A 15,096-nucleotide genomic window follows, 5' to 3' on the forward strand; every position below is an offset into this window, starting at 1 on the left:
GTTGAGACCCCTCTTTTAGGTAAAATAGCATGGTTGCATATATAAAACAACTTCTGTAGCATTTTTTATGGCTTTACAGCAGCAAATACACAACCCCGTACCTTGGTTAAACACTGCAATGAATGAAAAACAATGGTTTCTATGTCACAGCAAGTTATTTGAATATTTTAAGTTCCATTTTCAGGGTTAGAAAACAAGGAATTACATTTGCTAGTGTTATTGTATTTGAGTAAATGTAACATCTATAATATAAAATATCTACTTTTACTTTTGAGTACATTTGGGATTGTACTCGGTTGTATTTCAGACCGGCTACTGAGTAAAAAAATATTCCTGCATAAAAACTGCATGTTTTACAAAAAAAAAAAAAAAAAGCAGATCAGTAAAAACCTATTACCCTCCCTGAGAGAGTGCACAACCTGTAAATGGAGATAGTGTGCGGCGCACCACCTGGGGAATCTGCAACTTTAATCTGTGACACGACACCAGAAACTCGCTGAACAATTCACACTCAAAAACCAGAAGGAAGATGGAGATGCAAAGCGTTCCGTCCCAGCTTAGAGAAATACCCTGTCACATTTGGTTGCAGAAACAGTGAACCTACATCACTGACTCCAAGAAAAAAAAAACACAGAAACCTTGTGTTGTGCACTGCAAGCCGCATATGCTCCATATATCTGTATATAAATAATGGTTTTTCCAATGTCACGGCTCCAAACATCTGAACATTACACCTGCAGCAGTGACACAGTTAGTCAAATAAGAGCCTACGTGTTTTGTTGAGGTAGAAATAATAATAAAAAATAAATAAAAATCTTTTCATTTTTCAGCAAGAAACTTGGATAAAATCGACCAACACTTAAATGTGTGACTCTGATCTGCTGGTTAATTAACGTCATCAGTAATTATTAATGTTAATGCTGACTTGATTAAACAGATCGTTACTCTACATCTGAAACCCTGTCAGGGTTACGCTGACAAGTGGGCACCATCTGCTCTGTTCTAAAACAGCCAACATTCTTAAAAATAATGCTTACCATCAATTTATTGAAGATGGATTGTAATGATGCTGCCTTTACTATCTTTTACTTGGCAGCCATTTCCTTGGCAGCTCTGTGGCAGAATATTACTCAGCATATTATATATGACTTTTATATTGTCTTTGACCAGCAGATGGATTTCTGGGCATGCCGCATCATGTGCTGCATTTTAAAGGTTACGTGGTGGAACTTTAGTTTTGTACGTAGACGTTGCGCATGTGCGCAGGTTTAAAGCAATGCTCTAATGTTTTTCTGCATATATGGGCCATACCGAAAAGACTATATGAAAAAATGTGTGGCATGAATATACATCACACCTTTACCCTGTAGGAACTGCAGCCTTTATGTAATTACAGGATTTCAGTATGCTAAATCTCCTGCAAGCTAAAGATTTATAACACCTTTCTCATTCCTGTTTGGCTTTATAATGATTTTAGGTTTTTGACAGTGACAATATTTTTGGTATGTTAGAATCCTGAAGCGTTATGATTTAAGGTTTTCCTCAAGTGCTGCAAATAAAAACTGGAACAAAACAGTTTGATAAACGTGTGTGTGTGTGTGTGTGTAAAAATTCATCTTGGAATAAATTATGACCTTGTGGATCTGGTAATGTTTTTGTGTAGGTGTGTGTGTGTGAGTGTGTTCAATTTACAAGATGCAGCTGAACCAAACAGCTGCAGCGTATTATTAAATACTGTGAAAGATTTGCCCTGAAAGACAAAACCCTCTCTTCTTTCTCTGACAGACTGCCCTGCCTATCGTTGGAGACATGGGTGCATTACTTAAGGTATTTCCCCTGCATAGATCACAATACTTACAGCTTTTATGTTATATTATATTTTTATTATTTCTTCCTTCAGAGCAAAACTGATTTTATGCCTTTTGACCAGTCAAGTTCATTTATTGCTTACGGACTTATTTAATGTTACTTGGTGAAACATAATAATACTTTTGACAAACTGCTGCAGTAAATGCATTTAGTTTTTGTATTTTTAACTTTTCTTTTTTTCCTATTCACTAATTCGGCCCCAACTTTGCACCCGTTTCCTGGAATTACACAAAACTAAAAGTCTCACTCCATGACTGTAGAATGGAGTGAGACTCTTGAAGACACTACCTGGTTCCCATTAATTCTGCTCAGGAGACATTCTGGGAACATTTCGTGTCAGTGAAGGTCCTTAATCCTACCGGGCTGATGTCACATAATATGAGGTGAAAATGCAGTGTGCCAGCTCTGCTTGATGAAATCTTATCTGTGCCGCTGGTTTTGCTTCTCGCCTCGCCTGCTTTGACAGAACGCCTGCAGTCTTTGCCAGACAAGAGTTCCTGGGCTGCCTGGGCAGAAGGGAGAGAAGGGTTCCCCTGGAGTGCACGGAGTGGAAGGCTTGGTGGGAGAAAAGGTACATCCAGTTCTGGACATTGTAAATTTATTTTGCATATGTAATTCAGCCTTTGGAGTTTGGTATAGGGTGACATTTAAATATTTTAGACACGACCGCATTGCAACAGTTTACTGTCCAAATATGGCTCAAGATGATATAAACCAAAAACAAGATTACATATCTGCAAGTGCAAAGCCTTCTTAATATTAGGCTTAACAAGAAGATTTTGTAAAAGGATTAATAAAAAAAATATATGCACTAGGTGTATGCTTACTGATTTCAAAATGAAAAAAAATAGAGTTTTTTATTGCTTAAAGTTAATGTAAATTCGGCTTCTTGTGTCTCTGCTGTAATCCTTTATTCACACTAACTGTTGAGAAGTAGTTGCTTGAAATTAAATCAGTTTCAAAGAAAACCAAGGAAAGAATAAGAAGTCCAAATGAAAACAACTACAGAAGTTAATACGATTTTAAAAACATAAAAACATTTGACAAAAATGGGGAAAAAGAAACAAGACTTTACTAAATAAGATCAAACTCATCTGATAACAAGCTAATTGAATCAGTTACATGTTTCTTTCAGAGCAGTTTTAAAATTAACCTCATAAAATGTAAACAAAGGAAATTGCTTTGAGATATTTTTGAAGCTTACTCCAAATTGACACAACAAATAAAAGTACTTTTCTAAACATATCTTGGCTCTGGGCCATTAAAAAAGGGTTTGATGCAACAAAATGATTGAATAATAAGAAAATAACCCAAGAACAGAAAAATCTACACAAAGGACAGAGTTCAAATTGATTTGTGTCTTATTAATGTATTATTTGAAAAAAAAAAAGAAAAAATGTCTTATCAGAATGGGCCTATTTTACAGAAGATGTTTTTTATGAAAAAGAGAAACGAGAACAAAGACTTGTTAACAAGTGGGAAATATATTTCTGTTTTTACCTGCATTTTACAAAAAAATCCAACATACATGAATTTAGAGATGACAAGCAACACCGATTGAAACAGATGCATATGCCCCAAATCTCTGCATATGCATCTGTTTCAATCGGTGCAACAGAACAGAATTCTAGTATTTTGCAGCAGTGACCCATCAACGTATCAATCAATCAATCAATCAAATTTTATTTGTATAGCACATTTCAGCAGCAAGGCATTTCAAAGTGCTTTACATAATTAAAATAAAAACAGAAATCAACGTACTGCTGATTCACAGCCAAACATTCCTACCATCTTCAAGAAACTTTCTTCAGAGGCAAAAATCTGTTGCATCCTCATAAAACATTTAGAATCGGAGGTCCTTCAAATGAAATTCTTGGAAGTTGTGCAGACTGCCGAAGCTGGAAAAGAAGTTGTTGACAAGTAGATTCAGTTGCTGAGGTGGAGCAACCAAAGCATTTATATACACACATTTTCAGAACTAGGGCGGTTTTATATTGGAAAACTGGGGTAACGCATAGCAGACGCATAAATGTTCCAAACACTTAACACACTGTGAAATGAGAAGCTTAAAAATACATATCCTAAAGTGTCAAAGTAATGTCACATTACACTAAAATCAGCAAGGAGATTATACTTATGCTGACAGTAACATGAGCCGGAGCGGTGTGCCTATAGTAACATTCAGTATGTGTGTTCTGAACAGGGGGATCCAGGTGTAAGAGGTCCGATGGGTAATCCAGGAAAAGAAGGCCCAAAGGTGACATCATGGTTTTAAAAACTAATGCAGTCTGTTAGAATTTCCTTTAATTATGCAGCTTTTAATCAGTGGAAGAAAAATGCTTAATTAATTGTGGTGATTTGACGTTGTTTAATAAAATATGCATACATTTTAAAGTCAAATATTTACATTTTGCACGTATGGTTATCATTGCTGGCAACCTACAGAGTTTTTCTATTGTTAATATTATTAGGATCACTTGGTGCTCTCTGCAGAAATTGTTGCTATGGATACAGCCTTGCACCAGTGAAACAGGCTCAGCAATTTCAAGTTGTGTGCTGGAAGAGACATTTTGAAGTTTACCCCCGTCAGCCTTTAGTTTGAGGCTTTTTTTGTGTGGTTGGTGAAAAAACATTCACTTCTCTTTACCTCACTGGTTCTGCTCACCCTGCAGGGTGTAAAGGGAGAGAGAGGCTTCCCAGGCCCCTCTGGAGACAAGGGTGATGAGGTAAGCAAGGACGATTTTTAATCCAGCAAATTAAACCACTTGTCATCAGGCTGTTTGGAATGGACAGTGGTATTGAGATTTTCAGACAACTTCAGTGCTGTGGAAAAAAAATACTACTTATTTTCTGCTGGCTTCTTTGTCATTCTTTGACGTTTCAGAACATACAAGTTTTGTAATAATACAAAAAAAAGAGATGTCCAACAGAGGCAGTTTTCAAATGACGATTTTCCAAACCAGTCTTTCCCGATGTGGAATTATAATCTTGAAGAAAGAAGAAAGTTCAGCCATCAGTTCATGACCTTAAAGTGAAGCAGCTTTGGGTTATGCAGCAGGACAGCAGGAAACGTATAACTGAATAGCTAAAAGGAAAAACTGAAAGGTTTGGTGTGACTTATTTTCAAAAACCCTCTGATTTGTTGTTTCAGGTGTTTGATGGGAAATTTTGCCATCAAACTTTTAGGTTCAAGGGATATTTTTCTTTCTCATACAGGTTTAAGTTAGTTTTGTTAGGTCTTTTTTTCCATTAATACATTTAATTGTAATTTGAAAACTATGATATGAAGCAGTAAGGTGTTCACAACACTATTTACTGTAAGTTTTTGAGACCCTGCAGTTTTCAATGGGAGCTATTGAAAATTGTGTACAACATAGTGTCTGCTCTGTGTGCTGTGTCTTTCTCTCAAAGTACCCACTTTATTATAAACATGGCATGTAATGTGTGTTTGTGCATCTGTGTTATTAAAAAGAGCAATTTTATCCTACAGCAGCATCTAAAAGATATGTAGCGAACAACGAAAATTATAAGTAGATTAGACTGTTTATGCCCAATAAAAAACATAATGCACAAACTAATACAAACACATTAAATACTACTCACTTTAAACGTAACAGACACTGTCGGCAAAACCTAGTTTTTTTTTCTCAATTATTGGAAATCTAGTCACCCATTTTTGCATTTTATTTTGAGTAAGATTTCTTAAGTAATATAATTTTTTAAAAGTGTCTCACTTTGTACAGTGAGATTTTCTCATTTTGCATTTTTTTTTTTTACTTTTAGATTTAATATATAAATTGATCCTATAGGTTGATAGCATTCATCATACAGAAAGCCTCACCCCCACTCCCAAGTGTAGTCAGCTGTGAAGCTCTCAGCAGGTCCAGATGCCTACAACACTGTCACCGACCGAAACACTCAAATAAACTGATATTATACTTTTCACACAAGGTGGCGGATTATTGAAACTCACACCTGCTTAGTGTTCATATTGAAGCTGATATCTCATTTTATAAACATGTGCTCCTGAGCAGATGTGCAGACGGAACAGAGGCTCTGACTGACTGAAGGGTTTGCTGATGTGAATGCTAAAGCTCTCTGTGCCGTTTCTCCTCAAGTATTTGCAAATGGGCCAACTACTGCAAATCAGTTATTGCAATTATTTGAAGCAATTATTCTTTGATTTTTAAACCGAGTGTCAATTTACTGTCGTCTCCAGGGCCCTCCAGGAGCTCCAGGACTTCAAGGCGTAACAGGTCGAACAGGAGCCCCGGTAAGTCTTGTTTTTTTTGTTTTTTTGTTTTTTTTTTACTTTGCCATCTTCATAATAAAAGAAAACAAATACCATCACAAAAAGGACATGATTGATTAAACATCTTTAATGAAATTAAGGATAAAATGAGTTACAGGTATTCAAAGTGTTCTCTGAAATGAGGGTTAGTGTTAGATGTAAGGAAGGGCTCACACATTCCCATATTGTAGCTTGATTAGGTCACAAATTTCCAGTTGAACAGAATGAGTTTCTTTGGTGCCACCATTCCAAGGTTCACACCCATCTGAACACAGAATGGAAGCATCCGTCCAGGTCCTTGGTGGTTTGAGATGCTGCTGCGGTATGAGCCTAAAATGTGCTAAAAGTGCTGTCTAAAAGGTAGCTAACACCAGACAGCATTAAAGCTGGTGTGCCATTGACCACTCAGTAGAAAGACACTTATCCCACACTTGGGATAATTGAGGGTACATTGGGTTTTCTTTGGAGTAATCGGGTCCACAGATGACTTTGTCTTTTATCACCTTGTATTGAGTGTTAATAGAATACAACCAAAGTTGTGACATTGCTTCATCACAGCTCTTCCGCAACATCAGTTGCTATGCCTACTGTCCAAGTGTCTCTTATTGAGATGAGCAGATACCTGACTCTAATTCCTGATTTGGAAACAGCAAAAATAAGATTGTGTAAACCAAAATTTACAGCAAATTTGAAAAAAGCAATGCAAAATGAACAATAATTTTGTGTCCTCCTCACACCAATACATGTCTACCTTGCAGACGTTGCATAGAAAAATAGTTGTCTTAGGTAAATAACACTTTGTCATCACGGTTCATTTGACACTGAAGCGTGTATAATTGTTGTGTCACGACAGCACTGTGTCATGACAGCAGTGACACAATGATAACATTACTTAGTTTCATACACAATTAAGCAAAAGCTCTGTCGGCACCTTATGTAGTCTTACAGATGACTGAGAGAAAAAGTGGAACTGGCAGGGTGACTTACTTTAGGATCAATTTGGCTGATAACTGTCTGATCACTTGAGGCTCAAATGGAGCATTGAATTTCCCCCCACAGTCTTTCAGTTAATTCTTACATAAAAAAAAAAAAAAATTAAAATACTGAGCAACGCCATACCAAAAGTAATATACGCCTACCAGAACACAGTAAACTCCACATCATTAATCCTAATACACACACACTATTCAACTTAGATCACTTTAAAATTAGCACACATATTTGAATGGAATTTAATGATTTGATTTTATACAAGATTTTCTTTTCTCAATACCCCAACATAAACCACAAGATGGTTAACATTACTTTAGTATCCAGATAACAATGTTTTAAGTCCAAGACCATGATTTTTGGACCTTTGAAATTTTAAAGAACTTTGTTGCCCCATAAAAAGGTGTTGTGGAAGTAAGATGTCTGAAAAAAAATAAAAATAAATACAGTTAAAAATGTTGGAAAGTCTGTAAAAGAGTTTAAAGGCCTGGACAGATTAAACATTTCTACAGCAATCACTGTTATGCAAACCAGATTTAATGTTTTTTTTTGTCGTTGTTTTTTTGCAGGGACTTGTAGGTAGACCTGGTTCTATGGGCCCACAAGGATCAAAGGGAGAAAAGGTAAGAAATGCTTTCTATGAAATGTAGTTTAACAAACACTGCAAAAAGTAAAATAAATGTCAGTCTTGTTCACAATTTGATAGATTAGATTGAACAAAAAGGGATGTGCTATTTTCCATAAATGACCTTCTATTAAGTATCTTATTGATGCCTTTGTTAGTCACAGGAATAAATTACTTTGCTACTTTTAACAGCAATGCAAAAGAAAACAAAAAGCCACATTTCTTGAGAATGCATTTTATTTCAAAGTTCTTTGATGAATGTTAAAAGCAGCATAGCTTTTACTGAGTCATCTTTACTTGACTTTGCTGTGGTACAGGAAAAGGCATAAGACTTTATTTTAGCTACATTTCTAAAAGAATGTAACAGTGACTGTTTTTGTTTACAGCAACAGGATGTGAAGTAGATAAAGTTTTGAACACTTAATACTGAAAAGTAAAAGAAAAAAAGTGGTGCTTGAAACATCTAGTTTAGCTTAAAATTTCTCTTAGCTGTAAGAATAGGTCTAAAAACGATCAACAGTGTGTTTTGGTCTTTTTGTGATATGTATCTGGGTGTATGTGGAGGTGTTTTGGTACGATCGCAACGGAATCAAACACCTGAGAGGACACACACTAAAAATCCTGTAAACAACTGTGTACTAAAATGGTGCAAAGTGATTTTTGAGACCTTATTTAGGGTCGAGACACTACGTTGTTAGTGCACGTACACACTACGTTGTTAGAGGAAACGTAGTGTGTTACCAGACTGGTTGTATGAAAACAAGCAATTTGTGTTTTCTTATTATTTTCATTGCACCTAATGTTTAAGTGCTTATGTGTTTTCATGTCAGTGTATGGTTGCGGTTGTAGTTCTGTATAATGTGTATGTGATATGTGTATCTTTGTGTCTATCTGGAGTTATTTATATAATAATATGTACATTTGTTGCATATGTGTGTTTTTTATCTCTGTGAAACAGTGTTTTATGTTTATGTAGGCTGCCTGAGGTGTTCTAATATCAGATACCGATTTGTAGTCCTAATTCTGATCTGAGTCATTCAGAGTGAACATTTGTGATATCCAAGCTCATTTTTAATGATCCGAGTAAATGTCTCAAAATTTAATCCCCCAGAGACTCATGATAGTCTTTGCATCACACTAAATTCTGAATAAAAAGAAAATATTATGAATTTTAACTTCAATGTTGGAGATAGCAAAATTGTGAAAGCTGTATGTAGGCTACCTATTAAAGTAAGATTTTTAGTATGTAGAAGGAAGTAAGATTTTGCAATTTCAATAAGATTTGAACATTGCTTATGTAAAATATAAAAAATAGGTTATTTTCAGTGTTATGTGAATAAATTCAAATATGAGTCTTCTGAAAATATGTCCAATATTAAACAATAATTTCACTACACTTAAGATTGGGGTTTTTTTTGTTTATGTCTAACAGGGAAACGACGGAGCTCCAGGCAGACAAGGACTTCCAGGACCTCCAGTAAGTCTCTCCAGTCTTCGCGAGATTTAGTTTCCTATAGTGTCTCAAAACCCCACAAGGGTCACAGGTTTTATTCTGGGTGGACATGCAATGTTACCTTTAAAGGTTAGAGTGTGAAAGTCGTCTGTTTGGTGCTTGTTTAGCGCTTCTCGTAATAGCACAGCACAACTGACAAACAAGTGCAAACATGATGAAATTGTGGCCACATGCTTGCTGGCACCGAGTCTCATTCCATTCTTTTTAAAAGACGAGTGAGTAAGCACTTCCAGTGGCAAATCTATAATTCATTGGCTATCTCCTTGAACTTACCGAGTGCCTCCGGAACACACACACACACACACACACACACACACACGTGCACGTACACCTTGGTCTTATAAACCTGCAGCTAGGGAGGAAAGGGGATGGCTTAGTGGCCTGAAAAGGGCACAGGCCTTCACTTGCTTCTAAATGAGAGCCTTGACTTCTTCTTGGTTTACATTAGTTGCCCTCTAAAAAGCTACCGCTAAAGAACATCCTTGCAATGCTGAGACATACAATCAGGATTACCTCGTGATACCCAAAATCTTTTAAATGATAAAATAGTTGTTGTACTTCTTTAACATCCTTGTCTTTTGGATTAGGACTTCTTCCAGGCTTATAAAAATCTGCTGTTCTCTACTTTTTCTACGCTTTTCTTTTCTCAGCCACACATTCTTTCTCTCTCTTTCTCTGTGTTGTCACCAGATACGGACGCTATGTTGCTTTTAAGGGCTTAGCTGTGTATAATTGCTCAAGACCTAGAGTGCAGTTTTCCACCTGAAACCAGAGAGCTCTTGCAGAGGGGATGTGTGATTCTCTGACTGTGTTTCAGGGTGCGCCGTATGTGGAGGGAAACGGGATGAGCAGTCTGTACAAGCTACAGGTAAAAGATATATAGATTTTTAACTCATGTTTGTAATTGGATTTATTGAATTCAATGATGCCTTGCCAGTGAATTGAATTTGACCCGTTTTGTAAAATATTTAGTCATTACATAAAGAAATGTCTTTGCAGAGTGGTGGAGCTATTTTAGGACCTCCTGGAGAGCCCGGTGCTCCGGTAAGTGTTGTTGTGCCTCAGGTAAATCCTTTAAAGTGTGCTGCAAGGAACCCTAGCAAACAGGCATGCTGATACTGTATGAGCTGCAGAGCCTGCGAGGGCTGAATAACAAACAACCTGACCGGGCCTCCAGTGTTATCACGGTTCTGAAGCATTTTATATCACAGTCAATCACTGGGGGTTGGCAAAGGCCAAGAGGCTTCCTGACTCCCAAACAGGTGCCTCTGATCCACGCCGGGACACACAACATCATTGATATGCAAAATGAAACTTTAGAAGTTGGCATGCTCGACGCGGTGGAGAAGTGGCCCGATTTGCTTATCGCTCCCAACCTCCTTTTGCCTTATCAGACAGTTTGTAATCTTGTCCAGTCCAGGGAGACGTTCAGTCACTGGGCCTGCAGGCATCCGTTCGCTGAAACGAACACTTAAGGAGGTGACAAAGAGCAGACGTCGTGCTGTCCCCCCAGTGCACAATGCACATGAACTACAGCTAAATCTCAAGAACGTCTCAGCCTGTACTGCATCTATCACAGCCCAACAGCTCCTCGGGAGCAATCAATAAGAGAGCTTCCTCATCAGTGTTAAGAGGGACGAGACAGATAATTTATCTTTTTTTGTTGTTTTTTTATTAGAAAAATGCAGCTTAGGCGTGTAAAGCCATATTTTATTGTATAATGCTTACGTGAAACACAACTGTAGAATCGTCATCATTTACAGACGGACACATTTGAGGGAAAGTGAAGCAACAATGAATAGTATGAGTTTTACCTACAACAGAATGTATCTACATGTCATTTCAGACTGAGTTTAGACTTTCTATTATTCTGGTTGTCACATCTATGGCAGTAATCTGTCTTCTTTGTTTCTTTCTCCTCTAAGGGCCCAAAAGGAGATGAAGGACCTGTCGTGAGTAGAAACTGTTCGTTCTGAAACGTGTATTTTTCATACAACACAGAAGGGGAGAATTCAGAGCTGCTTTTCATCATTATCTCCCAGGTTTTTTCCACTGTAACACAAGTCAATACAGCCTCGAGCCTGAGTGCTAAAACACTCTCAGTAGAAACTCGACGTACACGAAAACGAAAAGAAATGACCTTGTCTCCAACAAATATGAAGCTTTTGTAATATATTGTCTTGCCAGTGGGAACCCACAAACACTTACTGCATTTCTGATGCGCTCCTCAGCCGCTTGCTTTTTGTACCGAATTGGGAAAACAATCCGTTTGCAATCCACATATACATGCAACTAACTTGACGTTTCTGCTGCAACCCTGAATCCCTCATCCTCATGGGACCAATTGCATTTTTTATTGTGTTGGTCGCACAGTGATTTTTCACCAGAATGTTAATTTGACATCCTAATAAATTGCGCAGTCCGGCTACAGAGCCATGCTGGAATTGCCCCAATCTGTCTCACAGCTGATCCTCTGGCTCGTCCACCCTCTCCCTTCTTTCCGTTAGCCACAATGGCTTATTCGTGACAATCTGCATGTGTGACAATTACCCGGACAATTCATCTATGTCGGCACCGGTTGCTTCTCTGTTTCTGTGTAATGGCGTTTCTCCATGGCAGCCTGAGCTAGAGGAGGTAGATAGAGGCCATCACTTGCTCAAGAACAGGGAATGGATCTCTATTTTTAGAGCAGAAGACTGATTTTGAGATGAGGCTTTTTGCTTTCTAATGGTCCTGTAGCCCACATGATGTAACAGTATGTGCAGTAGAACATTTGAAGCTATTAACCCAAAGCCGTTTGAAACAAATGGATGCAGAGAGACACTCATCAATTGAGGACTAAAAATATTAAGATGAGAGAAAGAAATGTTGCAGAAACTGCATTATGTAACCAAACACTCTGTCTTGTTTCCATGTACATTTTTTTGAAAAATGATTTTCCTCCAAGATGTAAATGCATAGACATAAATCAAAAATAACCAAGCAAATGGAGCAAAGTTTTACCCATACAAATTTCCTCTGTTTTTGCAACTAGCATGTTTCAGACAATCCAACAAAATCCAAAGTTCTTGAATGGAGGAAAACAGTAGTGAACCTTCTCAAATAGTGCATTAACATCTATTAATTCACTAAATAATCAACATCTAACCCGCTGCAATAAACTCAGTTGAGTTTACTAGTTCAACAGTTATAGAGACAATGTGTAAAAATGGTGTGGATGGAAGGGTAAGATTAAAAAACCCAATGGCCTGTCTAATATTTTTCAAAAATACTTTGAAAATTATTGAAAGAGGCAACAACATATACACCCCATGGGGAACATCCATCCATCCATCCATCCATCCATCCATCCATCCATCCATCCATCCATCCATCCATCCATCCATCCATCCATCCATCCATCCATCCATCCATCCATCCATCCATCCATCCATCCATCCATGTTCTTACACCCTTGTCCCTTAGTGGGATCGGGAGGGGTGCTGGTGCCTATCTCCAGCTAACATTCTGGGCGAGAGGCGGGATACACCCTGGACAAATCGCCAGTCTGTCGCAGCCCATGGGGAACATAAATAAATAAATAGAATAAAAAATAAAATTAAGATTTTGGACTTTAATCTTGAGATCGGGTATGCCCTTAGAGAGACAGTTCTTCCATTGAACAATTTTATTAAGGCAAACTCCCCCATGCCAATAAAAACTGATTCATAGTTATCGTTAAAGTGGTGCAGCAGATAGTTTTTAGGCCAACTGAGATATTGCTTTTTCACATAGTCAGGTTGGGTTGGCTTGCTTCTTTTCCTGAATAAATTACATTATTGGAAAAATGTTTTTAAACCGGTTTATCGTTGTCTGATGTTAAAATTAGTTTGTTGAGTGGAAACATATTTGGCAACTAACTTACTTGCAGTCCTGTAACTTTAGTTGGTGTTTTCTTGCTTATGAAGATACATTATTATGCATTTCAATTTAAGTTTATAAGTATGCTTGCTGCCAGTGGCACTGCATTTGAGGGATGTGAGGTAAAAATAGCACCATTTTTGGTTGCAAAATAGGTGGAAGCAGCAACTCTTAATCTACATTATTAGTGACCTGATCAGCTTGACACAGCAGGTGGTGTGTTCTTCTCTCACAGGGGGAACCAGGACCCATGGGCTTACCCGGGCTCGAAGGGCTTCCCGGTGCCAAGGTAGGCAACAGAGCCGTTTCTCTCCCGCAAATGAGCTCCCCTTGATTGCAGCACGAGTAAAATGCATTCTCTCTGGAGCATTCTCATTATACAAAGTTATAAAGAGCTTCTTTGTGAAAGGACATATCCATCTTTTGAAGTGTAAAACTGCTTGGCACTGTGAACATTATAGGTGCTAGTTAAAGTTATGAGCCAGCTTCAGGAAAACTAAATGTTTTTTTTTTAGAGAAATTAAATTACTTGTGTTTCTGTTTAAATATTGCCCGGAGGAATTTCAGGTCTACATTTCCAGAGAGGATATACTGCAATTTGGAGCCAAAGCATTAATGAAATGGCTAACAATCTGCACCCTGAGTTGCAAACACTAGTGGAGATGCATTTTCTTGAAGATAACGAAACTGGGCTGGATGGAACCAGCATCCAACTTTGTGTGACTGGCAGTGTGTGACTGTGAGCTCTGTGGAGATTTTGTGAGACTGGAATATGTCAGTTTATGTGACATCAAGGGACATTTTTTCTTTGATATGGTTTGGTATGCGCACATAAGTGTTAGCTGTGCAAAAAAAATAAAAAATAAAATAACAAAGCTTGTTCAAACTTAATTTATGCATCTAAGTGGATTGTTAAGGAGTTTTAGCCTTTTTATCTCCTCCCACACTTGCTTAATTAAACCATGAGTTTCACAATGACATTCACAACACATATAAGTGCAGTGTCTTATAATAAAAACAATTGAACTTTTTCACATTTCACATCTAGTTCCAATTAATTTTTTATTTTTATGTTTGTGCCTGTAATGTGACAAAATGAGAAAAATGATTTAAAGCTTTTAAAAACCGTTGCAGGGCACTTTACCTACTGTGTACTGTGTCTCCTGGATATGACAGGTTTTTACAGTCTGTCATCTCCCTGATTTATGTTGTCGTTTCAGGGCGATATCGGCCTGCCTGGCCCTCCTGGGACATCAGGTCCGCCAGTAAGTATTTTACTTATGTTCTGCTTATTGTTAGTTTTATTTATTTGTGTCATAATTGTTTTTGACACAAGATCCGTATTCTTTAAGTCCTCTGCTAGCATCAGTTCAGCTGCATTTCCATTAAGAATTAAACAACATGAGTTAGTTAACACTGGCACTTTGGCTAGTGACACTGTAATCATTTGGAGTATGTGAAGGGATTATAGAGTGGCTATATTATTATAAATGCAAGGCTGCAGACATGACACTGCTGAGGACCTATCAAACAAGACACATTCCCCTACTGTCTGTGATTGACAGGGGAAACCCGGAACACGCGGAGAGCCAGGGATCCCAGGAGAGCCGGTGAGGAGCAGTCTCTAGCTCTCTTTTAACTGTCAATCCACGTATCATTCCTTTGTCACTTCAGACTGACACACCGACTGTCTCTGTTCTTGGACAGGGCGAGAGGGGGCCCATCGGAGAGACCGGATTCCCTGGACCCGAGGGGCCTCAAGGTGTTTCTGTAAGGATGCAAATCTTTTCATTAGAGAACCCTGTATGACAAAGTCCACACACCTTTGCACTTGTAGATTCATTCACAATTCCAGCTTTTGTGCTCACAGAGGCCAACGTGATTCAAGGACAATATGGATAAAATACG

The 15,096-nt window shown here is 37.9% G+C and overlaps 1 protein-coding gene across 4 annotated transcripts in view; it reads left to right on the forward strand.

Annotated features, from left to right (window-relative positions):
* The window catches only part of LOC103477022 (uncharacterized), a 141,542-nt gene that overhangs the window by 103,158 nt on the left and 23,288 nt on the right, over positions 1 to 15,096 (forward strand). For all 4 annotated transcript variants that reach the window (XM_081616584.1, XM_008429856.2, XM_008429858.2 and 1 more), the window contains 14 exons: positions 1,786 to 1,827; positions 2,336 to 2,440; positions 4,073 to 4,126; positions 4,542 to 4,595; positions 6,089 to 6,142; positions 7,720 to 7,773; positions 9,208 to 9,252; positions 10,106 to 10,156; positions 10,288 to 10,332; positions 11,214 to 11,240; positions 13,424 to 13,477; positions 14,409 to 14,453; positions 14,754 to 14,798; positions 14,896 to 14,958. In XM_081616584.1, coding sequence (XP_081472710.1) covers positions 1,786 to 1,827; positions 2,336 to 2,440; positions 4,073 to 4,126; positions 4,542 to 4,595; positions 6,089 to 6,142; positions 7,720 to 7,773; positions 9,208 to 9,252; positions 10,106 to 10,156; positions 10,288 to 10,332; positions 11,214 to 11,240; positions 13,424 to 13,477; positions 14,409 to 14,453; positions 14,754 to 14,798; positions 14,896 to 14,958 — 738 coding nt within the window. The remainder of the gene's footprint in view (positions 1 to 1,785; positions 1,828 to 2,335; positions 2,441 to 4,072; positions 4,127 to 4,541; positions 4,596 to 6,088; positions 6,143 to 7,719; positions 7,774 to 9,207; positions 9,253 to 10,105; positions 10,157 to 10,287; positions 10,333 to 11,213; positions 11,241 to 13,423; positions 13,478 to 14,408; positions 14,454 to 14,753; positions 14,799 to 14,895; positions 14,959 to 15,096) is intronic.

Source organism: Poecilia reticulata, chromosome 15 (assembly GCF_904066995.2).
Source record: "Poecilia reticulata chromosome 15, P_reticulata-male-v2, whole genome shotgun sequence".
Classification (NCBI taxonomy): Eukaryota; Metazoa; Chordata; class Actinopteri; order Cyprinodontiformes; family Poeciliidae; genus Poecilia; species Poecilia reticulata.